Raw genomic sequence first — 14363 nt, forward strand, 5'->3', positions numbered from 1 at the left:
GCTATGTCGATCAGCAAGGAACTGATTCGGATTGACCCACGAGTCTTATGGCAACGCCTCTTTTCCTGGGCCAGGTGGAAATACTTCAACTGAAATCAATGTGAACATGTACAGGCTAGTCAGCCATGCTGTCATACTGTTGCTCCAGGAAATAGACAATGTTAATCAATCAATTAATCTGTTAATTAAGTAATTAATAAAAAATGCAACAGAAAACAAAATTTCAGAGGTTAAACATGCTGGTAATTTTAAAGAGTTCTGATGAACAGAAATACTTAAGAATTTATACCATAAATGTTTTACACTGTTTCTGCAAAGTACAGTAAATGTGCAGTTGTAAAATATTTGTGCACCCGTGCAATAACTGAAGGGACACTTTTTTATTTTAATTTACAATTTTATTACACATACAGTGACAATGTTCATGACAGTAATTTACAAATGTATCCTTCCACCGTATACATGTTAATAATCCATTCTTCTGTTGAAATTTGTATTTCAAATTCTGTTTTTGAAAAAAAAAATTCTCTTTTTTTTGTCTGACAACTCACTAATATAACATGCACACACGTCTTAATGAAACAAAGTATAAAACAACAAAAATGTTTATTCACACGTAAGTAGGGAACAAATAAAGGCACTAAAATGCACAGATAAAGAACATACAGTATACCTAATAGGTTCACTTCATCTTTACTTCACTTTAACAGATTAACCGATCTATAAGCAATCTATAATATAACTGTTTGTTAAAGATAAATGATTTAAAAAAAAGTTATTTCTTCACTTACAGTGTGCTTCTGAGGCATTGAAAAAAATAAATCAAGAATAAATACATAAAAATGATGGGTTCATAAATTGCAGTAAACTAAACAAGTAAAAAAAATTATGTGCCGTTTAGATATAAAAAGCTTTGGTTATATACACTGGGTTAAGAAGCATTACATCATGTTATAGAAGTTGAGCAAGCTGAAGTTATAAACAGCATTTATTCAACTCTCCAGACTCAGGATTCAGATCACCGAATTTAACATCGCGTTGAAATTCAGTAGGGATGAAATTGGCCGAAATGCTTAAATGCATTTATTTACAAAAAATTGCCTTACCTAATTAATGAAGGAGAAAAAACCCTTCAACATCTTTATCTTTCTCAAATTCTTTAGAAGTTTTTGAACTGGGGCAGTACTGTAGGTGTATCAATGTAGTTTTGGTCATGCCCAATCCAATATTTATTTAAAAACTAGATACAAACCTTTAACCATACTACTAAGTTCATACTATTCACTATGCAGTGCTCTCCTTTGCACTTTCCTTTGTGACAGTCTCCATAATGGTCGAAGGCAGACAGACTTCAGATTACAACACTTGTACCACTCATTGAGCTCTTAACCTAAAGGAAAGAGAAGCCTTAGTTAAGCACCACTGTAAACCTGGGCTGGAGGTAGATTGAAAGGAGATAGATTGAAAAAATAATAACACCAATTCAAGCAAAGCTTCAAGTAGAGTTAGCAGGATTGTCTACCACTCTGGCAAAAAAAAAAAAAAAAAAAAAAAGACGAATGGTAGACAAATAGTCCCAGTATGGTAGAAGGCTATTAAAAGTAAAAAAAAAAAAAAAAAAAAAGAAACAAAATAAAATTGTTAGTACTTTCACCAAAGAAAGTTTTTAGACTCTTACAGAGAAGCGTTCAGGCCGCCTTGCCGGCTTCTGGCCTGGCTCATACTCGCTGTAGCTAGGTGGATAATCAGAAGGGGCTCCTCTGGCTCCACCACGAGGAACGCCTCTAGATCCACCTCCTCGCCTGCCAGTGTCATCACTTCCAGACTCCCAGTATCCTCTACTGTCTTCCAACAGGTCCTCTCTGGATCGTGAGCGAGGCCGATAACTCGCTTGGCTCCGGGTTTCGAGCACGTTATCCTGACTATAACTGCGCGTCATGCCACGTCTAGATGGAGGAGGTTGGCGCTGACGATTATAGCCGGATGAGCCATTGGAGCGTGGCGGGTAATGCCGGCGGGAGGCAGGACCGTCATCCAATCCAGAAAGCATGCTGGGTGGGCCGGCAGAGAACGGCACAGTTTGGACCATGTGCACAGGCGGAGGTGGGATCAGGGGGCTGGTGACATCCATGTCCCTCACCTGGTTCTCCAGGTAATCCAAGACTTTATTAGCACTGTCTCTTCCTCCCATGTTTGGCATAGGTCCTGGCATGGGTCCTGGCATAGGTCCTGGCATGGGTCCGGGCATGTGTCCGGGCATCATCACAGGCATAGGGCCAGAATGTATAGGAGGCGGGAGGGGCATGGGGGACATGGGCATCTTTCCTGATGCTGAACCTGAAACACAAAAGTGAGGCTTTCGACGATATCCTTTAGTGTTTCATTTATAGTTAAGAATCATAGGTAGTATAAATATAGCGTAGCTTTTGCGTTACAGGTCCTGGTTTAAAGCTTTAAGGCTAAATAAAAAAATGACATACTGCATATAAAGCAAATTCTAAATCAACTGACCTGCATACAGCATGGGATTCATTTGGTATGCAGAGCTGTGAGAGCTCAGGGGTGCGTAAAGAGGCTGTCCATTAACCCAGGATTTCATTGCCATCTCTGCGTCCTTCATCATCCTGTGTTGCATCACCACTGAGAGCAAGAACAGAGTGTTTGTCAAATTTTATATGTCTGAATTTTTTTTCTTAGCGCAAACTATTTTGAAACTGCAATATACTTGATGGCCAGAGGTTGGCGCACTGGTGCTTTTGAGTTTACTGGTGGAAGGCCATACAGAAATAAATGCAGGACCTTGTGATTATATTTATAACCAAGTAAAAGACAGATGGACTGCTTTTTGGACTTACTCATTTACTCATTCATTTATTTATCTATTCACTCACTCATACATTATTGTCATAATCGCTAATATGCATGTTATGTTTACATTTCTCAGGGCAGCAGCAGGTCTCCGGACAGCATGGACAGCGGACATAACAGCAACACCTCTGTGGGCAACACTGGCAGCAGCAAATACAAAGGAGCAAGATGAGGAGCAAGGCCCCGAGGATTAAGAAGAGTACGGTCAGCCAATCTGAAAAGACAAAAGATACACACCAGGTATTAGAAAGCCCAAATCCTACTGTGTATTTCAAGAAAAGAATGAAAAGGCCTGCCTCGCTTAAACACTGTTTCCTCTCCCATATTTATTATATAAAATACATAGTTACATTTCTAATCATAACAAATGGAAGTTGCCTACTGTAAACAATTAGCTTGACATATTTGTCCGGATATCCATTTGTATCTCCAGGAGCACTAACGGAGCACACATAGACGCCGTTGTCCCACCACATCACCTCTGAGATCACCAGGTCTGCATCTAATAGAGAGAGACAGAAGAACGGTAAGAAATAATGATGAAAAAGCAGAGACAGCATAAAATAAAGTAAGCACTCAGTCTAAATGCTTAACCATTAAGTCATGGATTAGAGGGAACATTTGCGAAGACACGTCTCTTTCAGTGGTGCTGGTTACACCTTTCTGAGGAAATGACACATACAGGTAAAAGTTTCTGGGAGGTAGTAGTGGTTTAGCCAGGAATTTATTTAAGGGCTAGTATATAATAATATTAATTAATTAGATAATTGTGTTAATTAGATAACCATAGGACACCTGTGGACTTGGGTGTAAGGTGGACAGAAGTACAAGCAATAATGGATTGGTTTTGTCATTTTAATCTTCAATCCACCTATGGACAATCTACTAATCTTTTCATATTAACTGATGGTAGTAGTAAAGAAATATTTGGCTTTATTGTAGAAAAACAAATCTGGCACTTGCTACAGCACTGTTATTTTCATTATTATTATTATTATTATTATTATTATTAATAATAATAATTAAACTTACATTCCTACTTATTTATTTAACAGATGCTCAAAGACTGATGTGCTCAAAGACACAAGAGTAATTCTTTCACAACAATTTTTCTTTCTATTAGGACAAAATGAAAATAAATAACCATCCCATGCACCAAGAGCTCATAAAATCTAAACAAAAACAAACATACTGTTCTGGATGGTAATTTTGCGTGCGCTGTATTGTGGACCCAGCGTGGGTGAGTTTGGGCCGTATTTCTGAGCCACAGTCCGGATTGTACGCTGGCTGTCTGGGCAGTCATTGGATGGGTCCTGACCCAGCTGCAAAGCTGCCTGGTAAGCTGCAGAGAAACAAAGGTTTTACACAAAGGTTCGGAGAGAGAGACAGAGCTAGCAAAACAAATGTTTTAAAACCTATGGTGATCATAACAATATCAATATATTTCTGTATATTATAGTGCTGTTTTACAGTATGTGAACTAAATAAATGGCACTTGTCTCCAGCAGAACTATATTTCTGCAAACATCTTCACAGGTTTGACTAAATAATTCAGCAATTTTGTTATTTTCACAAAAAAGATGTGGAGTTGATCAGCTACAGGTAGACCTCAAACAAACGGATTTTACAGTCATCTAGTTAATGTACAAGTTAAAAACTGAATATTGAAATTTTAAACACTATCCTGTTAATAAGTCTCATATAAATGCCATTTATATTCTATATTAGACGAAATTTCTTCCCTTAGAAAGCACCCTTACAGAACTTATCAAAGTAAATTAATTCCATCACACCCTTTATTCTAGCTGTTTCCTAGCACCTGTGGTTCAGCTGCTATCAGCTTACTGTTAAAACCTTAACGACCCCTCACCTGTGGAGTAGTACTCAAGCACAGGGTCTTTGCAGAAAGACTTGAAGGTCCAGGTGACCAGCACATTCTGAGGGTTTGCTGAAGTGGAATAATCACAGACCAGCGTGACGGGAACGAAGAGACCTGTGCTGTACTGCGTCTGAGGCACAGTCACCTGAAGCGAAAACACTTCTGTATGAGAAAGACAAATGGACATCGGTGGGGTGAGATACCTTGAGATAAAACAATTAAATATGTCAGTATTTGTTATATACAGGGCGTCCCAAAATTTGTACATCATTTCGTAGCCTAACAACATAACCAATTCTTGCTCTAATGATCTAAAATTTTAACGAGATGTGTTTTTTTTTTTTTTTACTTTTCCTTTCAGTGATAATGACAATGTGTTGTTGACATGGCCATCACGTTCACCTGACTTGACACCTTGTTAGTTTTTTCTATGGGGCTGTGTGAAAGGACTGGCCTTTATCCCCTCACCCCACCCCACTTCCTACAAGCCTAGAGGAAGTCAAGCAGAGAACCATTGAGACGCTGGAGAATGTTACGCATGATCTGCTACAGCGTGTTTGGCAGGAGCTGGACTACCGACTTGATGCGTGTCTCGAGCATTTGTGAAGCTTTGTAAAATCGGTAAAAAAAATCTATATCCGTTTGAATATGTTTTTATATGTTAAATATAATAATAATAATATGTTAAATATTTTATTTTTCAACATGAAAAAAAAAATATCATGTCAAATTTATTGGGACACCCTGTATATGGTATATCATGTGTCACACAATACACTGCTTAGACAAAACATTACACCATTGACGTAAAACAAAAAACCAACTAGGTTTTGAGTTCCTCTTGTGCCACCAGGGGGCTCTGTCCCCTTAGGTCCTCTGGTTTTTGGCACCAGGACGTGGGCAACAGGTCCTCTGGGTGCTGTGTGTTTAGGGTGGGACCTTCATGGATTGGATTTGATTCTCCGACACATTCCATGGATCCTCAATCAAATTGGGGTCTGGGAAGTTTGGGCTCTTTGCCCGCTGGGCCCTGTGTGCCTCGGGCTGTGATGCAATTTATACCATTCTATCATGGCCAGCTCTTACTATTTTCAGCAATTTGTACTGTAATGGCTTTTCTGTGAGCTTGTACCAGACCGGCTAGCCTTTAGTTCCCAGCCTTGCTATAGCTCATTGGTGAATGGCTAAACATTTTTAAAGATATTAGGGTGTTGCAATTCTGAACAATTAAACAATTTTAATACAGTCTTCTTTCATCAAAAGCATTCTTAAAGCTATCTGAAAAGAATATAAACTCAGCAAAAAAAGAAACGTCCCTTTTTCAGGACTGTGTATTTCAACAATAATGTTGTAAAAATCCAAATACCTTTACAGATCTTCATTGTAAAGGGTTTAAACAATGTTTTCCATGCATGTTCAATTAACCATAATTAATTAATAAACATGCACCTGTGGAATGGTCATTGAGACCTTAACAGCTTATAGAAAGTAGGCATTTAAGGTCACAGTTCTAAAAACGCAGGACACTAAAGAGACTTGTCTACCGACTGTGAAAAACACCCAAAGAAAGATGCCCAGGGTCCCTGCTCATCTGCGTTAACGTGCATTAGGCATGTTGCAGGGAGGCATGAGGACTGCTGATGTGGCTAGGGCAATAAATCGCCATGTCCGCACTGTGAGACGCCTAAGACAGCGCTACAGGGAGACAGGAAGGACAGCTGATCATCCTCGCAGTGGAAGACCACGTGTAACAACACCTGCACAGGATCGGTACATCCGAATATCACACCTGTGTGACAGGTACAGGATGGCCACAACAACTGCCAGAGTCACACCAGGAACACACAATCCCTCCATCAGTGCTCAGACTGTCCGCAATAGGCAGTCCATGAGGAGGAGATGCACTGCAGTACTTCAAGCAGCTGGTGGCCACACCAGATACTGACTGGTACTTTTGAGTCTCCCTTCATTCAGGGACACATTGTGAAACATTTGTAGTTTATGTCTTATGGTGTTACACATTAAGTTTACTGAAAGTAAAAACAGTTGAAAGTCAGAGGACGTTTCTTTTTTTGCTGAGTATAATTTAACTATGAAAAAAGTTAGAAAACATTCTACAGAAAACAAAATTTATTTTCCCCTATTGATGCAAACTTTTGAGACACAGTGTAATCTTGTGTTATGTAGATGACTGTTTTCATTAATTATACTCACTCAAGTTGATTTAAAACACTACAGGATAACATTTAATTTTAATTAACATTTAATTTTAGTAAACGTGTACCCATCTCATAAAGGGAAAAGAAAACATTGAATTGTTGCGCACTAACCAATTCAGCCATGCATGTCATGTTGTATACAGTAAATACAGCAAGAGCACCCAAATGTACACCCACTCACCAACAAAATCTTGTTCTCCCACACCTACACTCATCTACGCACATGAGCAAGACTGTATATGAAGGACACTACATACAAAAGCTCTCTCCTACACAAAGCCTAAAAATACACACATAGCTGGATGTATTTAAAAAAAAAAAAACACTGTAGTGTTACATCTTTATTCTATTGGAAAAATTAGTGGGAACTACAGGGTGTCCAAAAAGTCTCCATACAGAGAGGAACTTAAGATTCCTGATGTCATAATGACTTCTTTTGTCAGAAGTTTTCTAAAAAGCTATCTGAAAAAATATATAATATAACCTAACTATGAAAACCTTTAAGGACATTCGGCAGAAAACAAGAGTTAATTTCCCCTAATGATGCAAACTGTGTCACAGGCCCATGTCATCTAATCACAGTAGAGTTGGTGGAACATATGGCATCTATAGAGGATTAAGTCATATTTAAAAAGTTAATAAATTATTATATTAATTTCTTATTGAATTGTTAATGGTTTCATCGTTCCAGGGGACGCCTTAGAATATTTTTATCTGAAAGTAAAACTCTCTGATTTTATGTAGAACCTTTAAAAAAGAAGTGTATATTCAGTTTTTAATATTTTTTTTATTTGTATAGTGCTTTTAAAATTCAGTAGTATTTAAAACATAATAAATTAATATGTTGATTAATTTCTTATTGGATGTTAATGGTTCTAGCTGAAAGAAAAGCTCTCTGAATTTGAACTTTTTAAAAAATTGTATGTTTAATTTATCAAAAATATATATGTATTCACGTAGGAATACGTGAGGACATTGAAATGAAATACAAACTGTGACGTTTATACATATTTAAATATGTAGATTTTATTTTTCCTTTTTTTGGAGGGGGAGGGAGAGAGATGTTACAGAAGAAAACAGTAAAACCTGTTGAACTGGAAAGGGAGAGAACAGGAAATAGTTTTCATGCTATTAAAAAACCCCACACGAACACACACATACCCTTTTTAGCTACTTAGAAATTTTCTTACAGACGTTTATTTGAATGAAATGTTTTATGAAAAGTTTTTAGTTTTTTTTTACTTAATCTCCCATAAAGTGTTTAAAAATGTATTTTGAAATGCAAAGTCAAAAAATTTTCTGTACCAGGCAAACATTTTAGATTTAATAAATGTTTTTTTATATTAATTAAGTAATTATTACATGTTCGTTACGTGACAAAGTATTAAGAATTTTAAAAGTGAATATAAGTGAATATATAAACAGAAAGAAGAGTCTCTGAGCCATCTGTAAACACCTGTGGTCACGTGACCGATACTGCTTTACATTGTTGCAGTTTATCTTTTCGGTTTGCCTCTCGCGCTGGTTTCGCCAACACCCGACCTTTATATACATTTCGGGTTATTTTCTATTTTGTATAAACCTGGATATTTCTTTAAACAGTTCTTAAAATGAGAAATATGTCTCGAGCCTTACCTGAAAGCAGGAAAAAACTGAGCAGCACTGGCGTTACTATCAGTCTCTTCATTTTACTCAGCTACGCCGGACTATACTCGGTTATTAAAGCAACACTGGGCACAAACGTGGCACAGATTTACGTAAAAAAAAAAAATAAAGCAAAAACTATCCTGAAAAAAAAGTTGAATCGTCGTTTATCCTGTAAAATAACACTTGTCGTGGAAGAACATTTCCTGTGCGAACCCAACGGATGTCTTGCTCGTCCTCAGCTTCCGCAGTGTCTTGGCTCCTCCCCCAAACAGGTGCTTGACACGACGTAATCATGTCGCTCGCTCGCGCGCAGGTAAACTGGAGTGATCCGGCTTAAGTACCACATCATTTATTTTAAAATGGCGGCGGTGTACATTTAATTTGCCTTCAAATTGTATCATGGCTGAAAGTTGTTCTATAGTCATAGTTTCTCTCTACATGAAACTGTTACGTGTAATAATCCAGACATTACAATTAGGGGGGAAAATGTACCTGGGGGGGGATATATATATATATATATATTAAAATTACATAAATTATAGTTTGTTTATTGTTAATTGTTCTAGAGTTCTACAGAAAACCTTAAAACATTTTTGTAAGAAAAGCTCTGTGATTTTATGTAGAAAAATATCATCAGACTGGAAGATATATTGCTGAGCAACTCAACCTCTTTGTTACCCTCAGGCACACACACATTACGGGAAACACCGATCAGACTACAATGTATGTCAGTAAAGGAAACCGGAGTTAGTCACCAAGCATAATGAGAACTACTCCATGCATACAGAACAGAGGTGAGATTCAACCCCCAACCCTGGAGGTGTAAAGTGACAGTTCTAGCTACTAAGTCACTGTGCCACCCAATAAACATTACGAGGTATAGTAACAGTAGGAAGATTGTGCCCCAAAGGAAATCATTGTGTACCATTCTCAGTCCTTATGATGTATTTTGCACATAAACGCTTTTTATATGTATAATATTTATCCATATTTGCCAAACAGAATTGCAAATTTTTGTTTGAAAAAAATTATATATATATATATATATATATATATATATATATATATACAGTGAAACCTCGGATTACAAGCATAATTCGTTCCGGAAGTGGACTCGTATTCCAAAACACTCGTAAACCAAATTCCCATAAGAAATGATGGAAACTTAAATTATTCGTTCTACAACCCCCAAAAATAAATACATAAAAATAATAAATACAAAATATTAAGTAAAAATAAAACAAATTAACCTGCACTTTACCTTTCAAAAAAGTAAAAAATAAATTCCAGCAGGTAAGCGTTTCCCTTTTGTGCACGCAGGTGCTGTGTATGTGTGTGTGTGTGTGTGTGTGCGGCTAGAGTAAGTGGAGACTCTTGCTTTCAGCCCCTCCTGTCTCCCCCTCCTCATCTTACACATTAAAACTTTCTTCTCTCGTTTAAACACACTCACACACACATTAATAGAAAGACTGTTGTTCTCCCCTAAATTATTAAAGCTTCTCAGCTTCATTTTAATGGTGCTCGCGACAGCGTAACAGCCCGTTAATTCATGCTCGTGTAATGATGAGAAGGACAATCTCGTTGATGCCCCGTTCTTTTATTTGCTGCATTGTCAGGTTATAGTACAAACTTTCGTGTGGATCCTGCACTTAAATCCAACTAAAAAAAATAACGAAGGATAAAACTCAGGCTCTATATCCTAGCTTAGATATCACCTTCACGTTCACACACACCGGCTCCATTACCCACAATCCATCTCCCGCACTGGACTACACTTACGTAAACAGCGTTCATAAGTCAATGTCTCTCTCCTGCTACACTGTTTTATCTAAAAAAAGCAATAAACATCGCTAAAGACACTCGTGTGAGCGCAAAATAACAGAATCACTGCTGTAAAGTAAAACAAACAAACAAATAAAAGCACCTTACCTATGAAAAAAATTGCGAAGAATTTCTTCAGAGAGCAGAGTGTGTGTCACTTGCCTTCATTTCTGTGCGCATGTGTGTTTTTGTAAATGGGTGTTTTCACCCAGTCAGTCAAATAGGCTAAGAACTATAAAAGCTATAATTAAAATAATAAATACAATAACTTTGATAATAGGGGTTTGTGGTTTTCCTGCACCCCAATTTGGTACTTAAATGTGAACTTATGTTATTTGATTATTCAACTTCAGTAACCACTTGCCTGGGTTTTTGTTTTTTTACTTTCTCTTTGTGTCCCAATGGGTTTCCTCTGAGTTCTTCAGTTTTCTTCCACTTTCTGAAAACATGTACTGTATGTGAACATGGCTCTGAGTGAGTGTGTAAATATGTGTGTGTGTGTGTGTGTGTGTGCATGGTGCCCTATGAAAGACTGCTGATCCATCCAGGGTAAATTCCAGCCTCACACACTGTTCCTTGAATAGACTCCAGTACAACCCAAGGACAAAGCACTATCTGAAGATTAATATTATGTATTATTTGTTAAAAAGTAAATATCTAATATACTGGGCTCTTCATCTTCTTTTTATTTGTTTTATATTAAAGTACCCTACTTCATACATGCCCTCTATGATTAATAATATTGATTTAATAAAAGATAGTCTCATATTAAACAATTTTTAAAAACTTTGTTCAGAAGACATTGGTTTTACATTCAACCAGCAGGTGGCCCAAAACACCTACAAGTTAGACTTTAATTGGGCTATAAAATGTATTCCTGTAAAAACATATATATATATATATATATATATATATATATATATATATATATATATTTAGTATTTCTGTTTTTTTATTTCTGTGTTTGCGTGTGGGAGAATGTAGAGCTGAAATTTATTGTATACCTAAATCATAAATATGAACTGACTAGACAGTACCACTAAAAGTCAATGTAGAGGGGTGGGTTTTTTGTATATTGCAGGTCTATGTAGAAAGACATCTAAAAAGAGGTTATGTACTCTTTTATTGTTATTACAATAATGTATATACAGTATGCATATATATATATATATATAATAAGTATAAAGCCTATATAAAAAGTACTTTTTGGAAGAAAGCATGGCGCCACCATAAAAAAAACAGCATAAATATGCAGATGTTTTTATTTCATCACAAATTATAAAAAGCAGATTTACAGGAAACTTTACGAGTAAATATTTCCAAAGTGAAAGGACACTAAATTCCAAGGTGCAAGGAGCATCTGTGTCCAAAGTTTAGCTGATTTTCTGACCCTACCAAGGCTCTTTATGTATCTGAATCCCTGAAACCCACAGTTGAATGAATTTATGTTGCCATGCCAACACAAAGACTGACTGACAGCCCAAGTGTAAGTGTAGCAACAGCTCCACTGTAAAAAACAAACAAACAAAAAAAACCCTTAAAAAAACGGTTGCTATAATTAATATTACACGTAATGATCTCTACCAGATACACAGAAATTTAGCAGGGCTGTTATTGTGAATATCAGTACACTTGGAGCACTGCTTTTGATTGGTTTAAAATGGCATTTAATATAGTAATACTCACATTTAAAAAATCTTTTTACCAATTTTAACATAACATTATAAGCCTATTAGCACTTTCCTTCTACTTCAGGTTTAATAAGGAATCCAGAAACTAGTTGATGCACACCACCAGCTCTCATGGGTCTGTATATTTGGCCCACGGTTGGACAATCCTTTTGGCACCTGGATCTTAGTCTATCACTACAGACAGCAAGAGGTGAGAACATCACATTTAGCTAGGGGTGCAACTTAATTTAGGGCTGGAAAATCATACGGCTCCAACGATCTTCATCAGTGACCTTGTCTAATTTTAATGAATATAATGAATTTCCTAGTTACAAAACTCCACTTTTAATTCTGGTTCCTTTTTTTTATGCCCCTTTGACCTCTGGGTTGCAAATTAGGGAGATATATGAACAGTTTATATTTACCAATATTATGGTTTTATTGTTTTGGCTAAATTACTTTGGTTGAATTTTGTGTGGCGGCACAATGGTGTAGTGATTTCACCTCCAGGGTCTGGATTCGATCCCTGGCCAGGTTTGTTTCCCATCTCTGTGTTCGGAGATTTCATGTTCTCCCTGTGCATGGTGGGTTTCCCGGGTACTCCGGGCTCCTCGCACAGTCCAAAGACATGCAGATTAGGCTAATTGTTGTTCCCAAACTGTGATGGACTAACATCCTGTCCAGAAGATTGGAAATTACGGGAATTGGGTTAAGAATCCTTCAACACATTATTAAAACGTGGAGGGATAGCGCTAAACCATCAACTTTGTGGAAGAAATATGGTCAGAGAAAAGTCCTGAATGGAGATCATAACTATGTTGCCAACATTATAACTATGTTTAATAGTGAAAAAAAAAAAGCTTTTCCATATGCACACAATATGATGAAAAGTCAGGGGATTAGGACTAAATAGCTGTGTGGCCCAACAAGAAAACCACTTGTTACTGAAACTAATCAAAAAAAGGCTTCCATTTGCTAGGAATCATAACGCTTAGACATTAGAGCGATGGAAAAAGGTCATTTGGTCTGATGAGTTCCGATTGAGCCCTATTCTAGAACTTGGCTTCATGTGCTTCTCTTCTTAATTTAATGCATCAATCACTCTGAAATAAAGTTAATCTGAACTCAACAGACCAAATGACCTTTTTCCATCATGCATGGTGGCCACTGTACAAACCTCTGGAGGCAGTGTTATGATCTGGGTTTGCTTCAGTCGGTCAGGTCTATGCTTCTTCATAATGTTAGCTGGTTAATGGTTCATACAAATAAAATAAATAAATTTTTTTTTCATGTAATTCATTTATGGATTAAAGGCATATAAATAGTAAACAAACGACTAGACTTGTTAGTGGCAGAGGCATCCTACACTACAAAATTATTTTGACGCTGTTTGGATTTTAAAAATGCATATCCGGTTACATTTTTTATTACAATATGTCTCTTTCATTACAATAATTAAAGTTTGTAAATGTACTTAATTATATTTAATTAGTCTAAAAATAAGCACACCATGGCAATTTTTCGCATTATATATTTTTGTATAACTCACATATTTTAATTAATTGAAAATTCTGACGTTAAATTAAATATGTTGATTTATATGTTAAGAATTTTTTTTTTTTTTTACCAGTGTACTTATTTTGTGCTGTAAAATAGAGGTCTGATAGGATGGGAAGTTTGAATCATTTTAAGTGACTCTGTTCTTTGAATCTCATTCATCAAAATGAACGAATCTTTTTTTGAGTCATTACAGTAGTTCAATTCGTTCTTTTGATAATAAATAAAATAAAATGTTAAATTTTTAATAAAAAAGACCCCCAATACATCTACATAGACAAATTTTGGCTATAGTTCCAGTAATGAAAGTATTACAATGCAGCTAATGACATATTATAATAAACAGAATGAGTAGCTCACCTCTTATATCTTCTGGTCCGAGTCGCTCGTTCTTTTGAATCTATTGCACCGCAGAGCATCTATGGGAGTCACGTGACAAAAGAACGAACGACTCGGAGTAGAAGAGTCATTGAGAGAGAATCGCTTAATTCTGTTTCTTGTACATAACCTACGGAGGTTTTGCGATGGTTTGCGCATGCGCACCCAGTAGAAAATGAACAAATCACTCTCCGAGACTACTCGTTCTTCTTCACATTAAAGATTCGTTCAAAAAGAATAAATCATTCATGAACGGCCCATCACTAGAGTCTGATCAGAACCAGAGCTCCCATGCAGGGGCAGGCCCTCAAATTAGCATTTGAA

At 36.7% G+C, this 14363-nt stretch overlaps 1 protein-coding gene across 1 annotated transcript; it reads right to left on the reverse strand.

Moving 5' to 3' along the window:
- Positions 1-398: 398 nt before the first annotated feature.
- Positions 399-8851, reverse strand: ildr1a (immunoglobulin-like domain containing receptor 1a). The gene is made up of 8 exons (XM_053476665.1): positions 8602-8851; positions 4739-4909; positions 4061-4210; positions 3251-3370; positions 2936-3082; positions 2512-2640; positions 1679-2337; positions 399-1390 (listed from the first exon to the last, which is right to left on the reverse strand). The coding sequence occupies exons 1-8, from the start codon at positions 8651-8653 to the stop codon at positions 1352-1354; spliced, it is 1467 nt and encodes a 488-aa protein (XP_053332640.1). The 5' UTR covers positions 8654-8851; the 3' UTR covers positions 399-1351.
- Between the last annotated feature and the right edge of the window lie 5512 nt (positions 8852-14363).

Source organism: Clarias gariepinus, chromosome 18 (genome assembly GCF_024256425.1).
Source record: "Clarias gariepinus isolate MV-2021 ecotype Netherlands chromosome 18, CGAR_prim_01v2, whole genome shotgun sequence".
NCBI lineage: Eukaryota > Metazoa > Chordata > Actinopteri > Siluriformes > Clariidae > Clarias > Clarias gariepinus.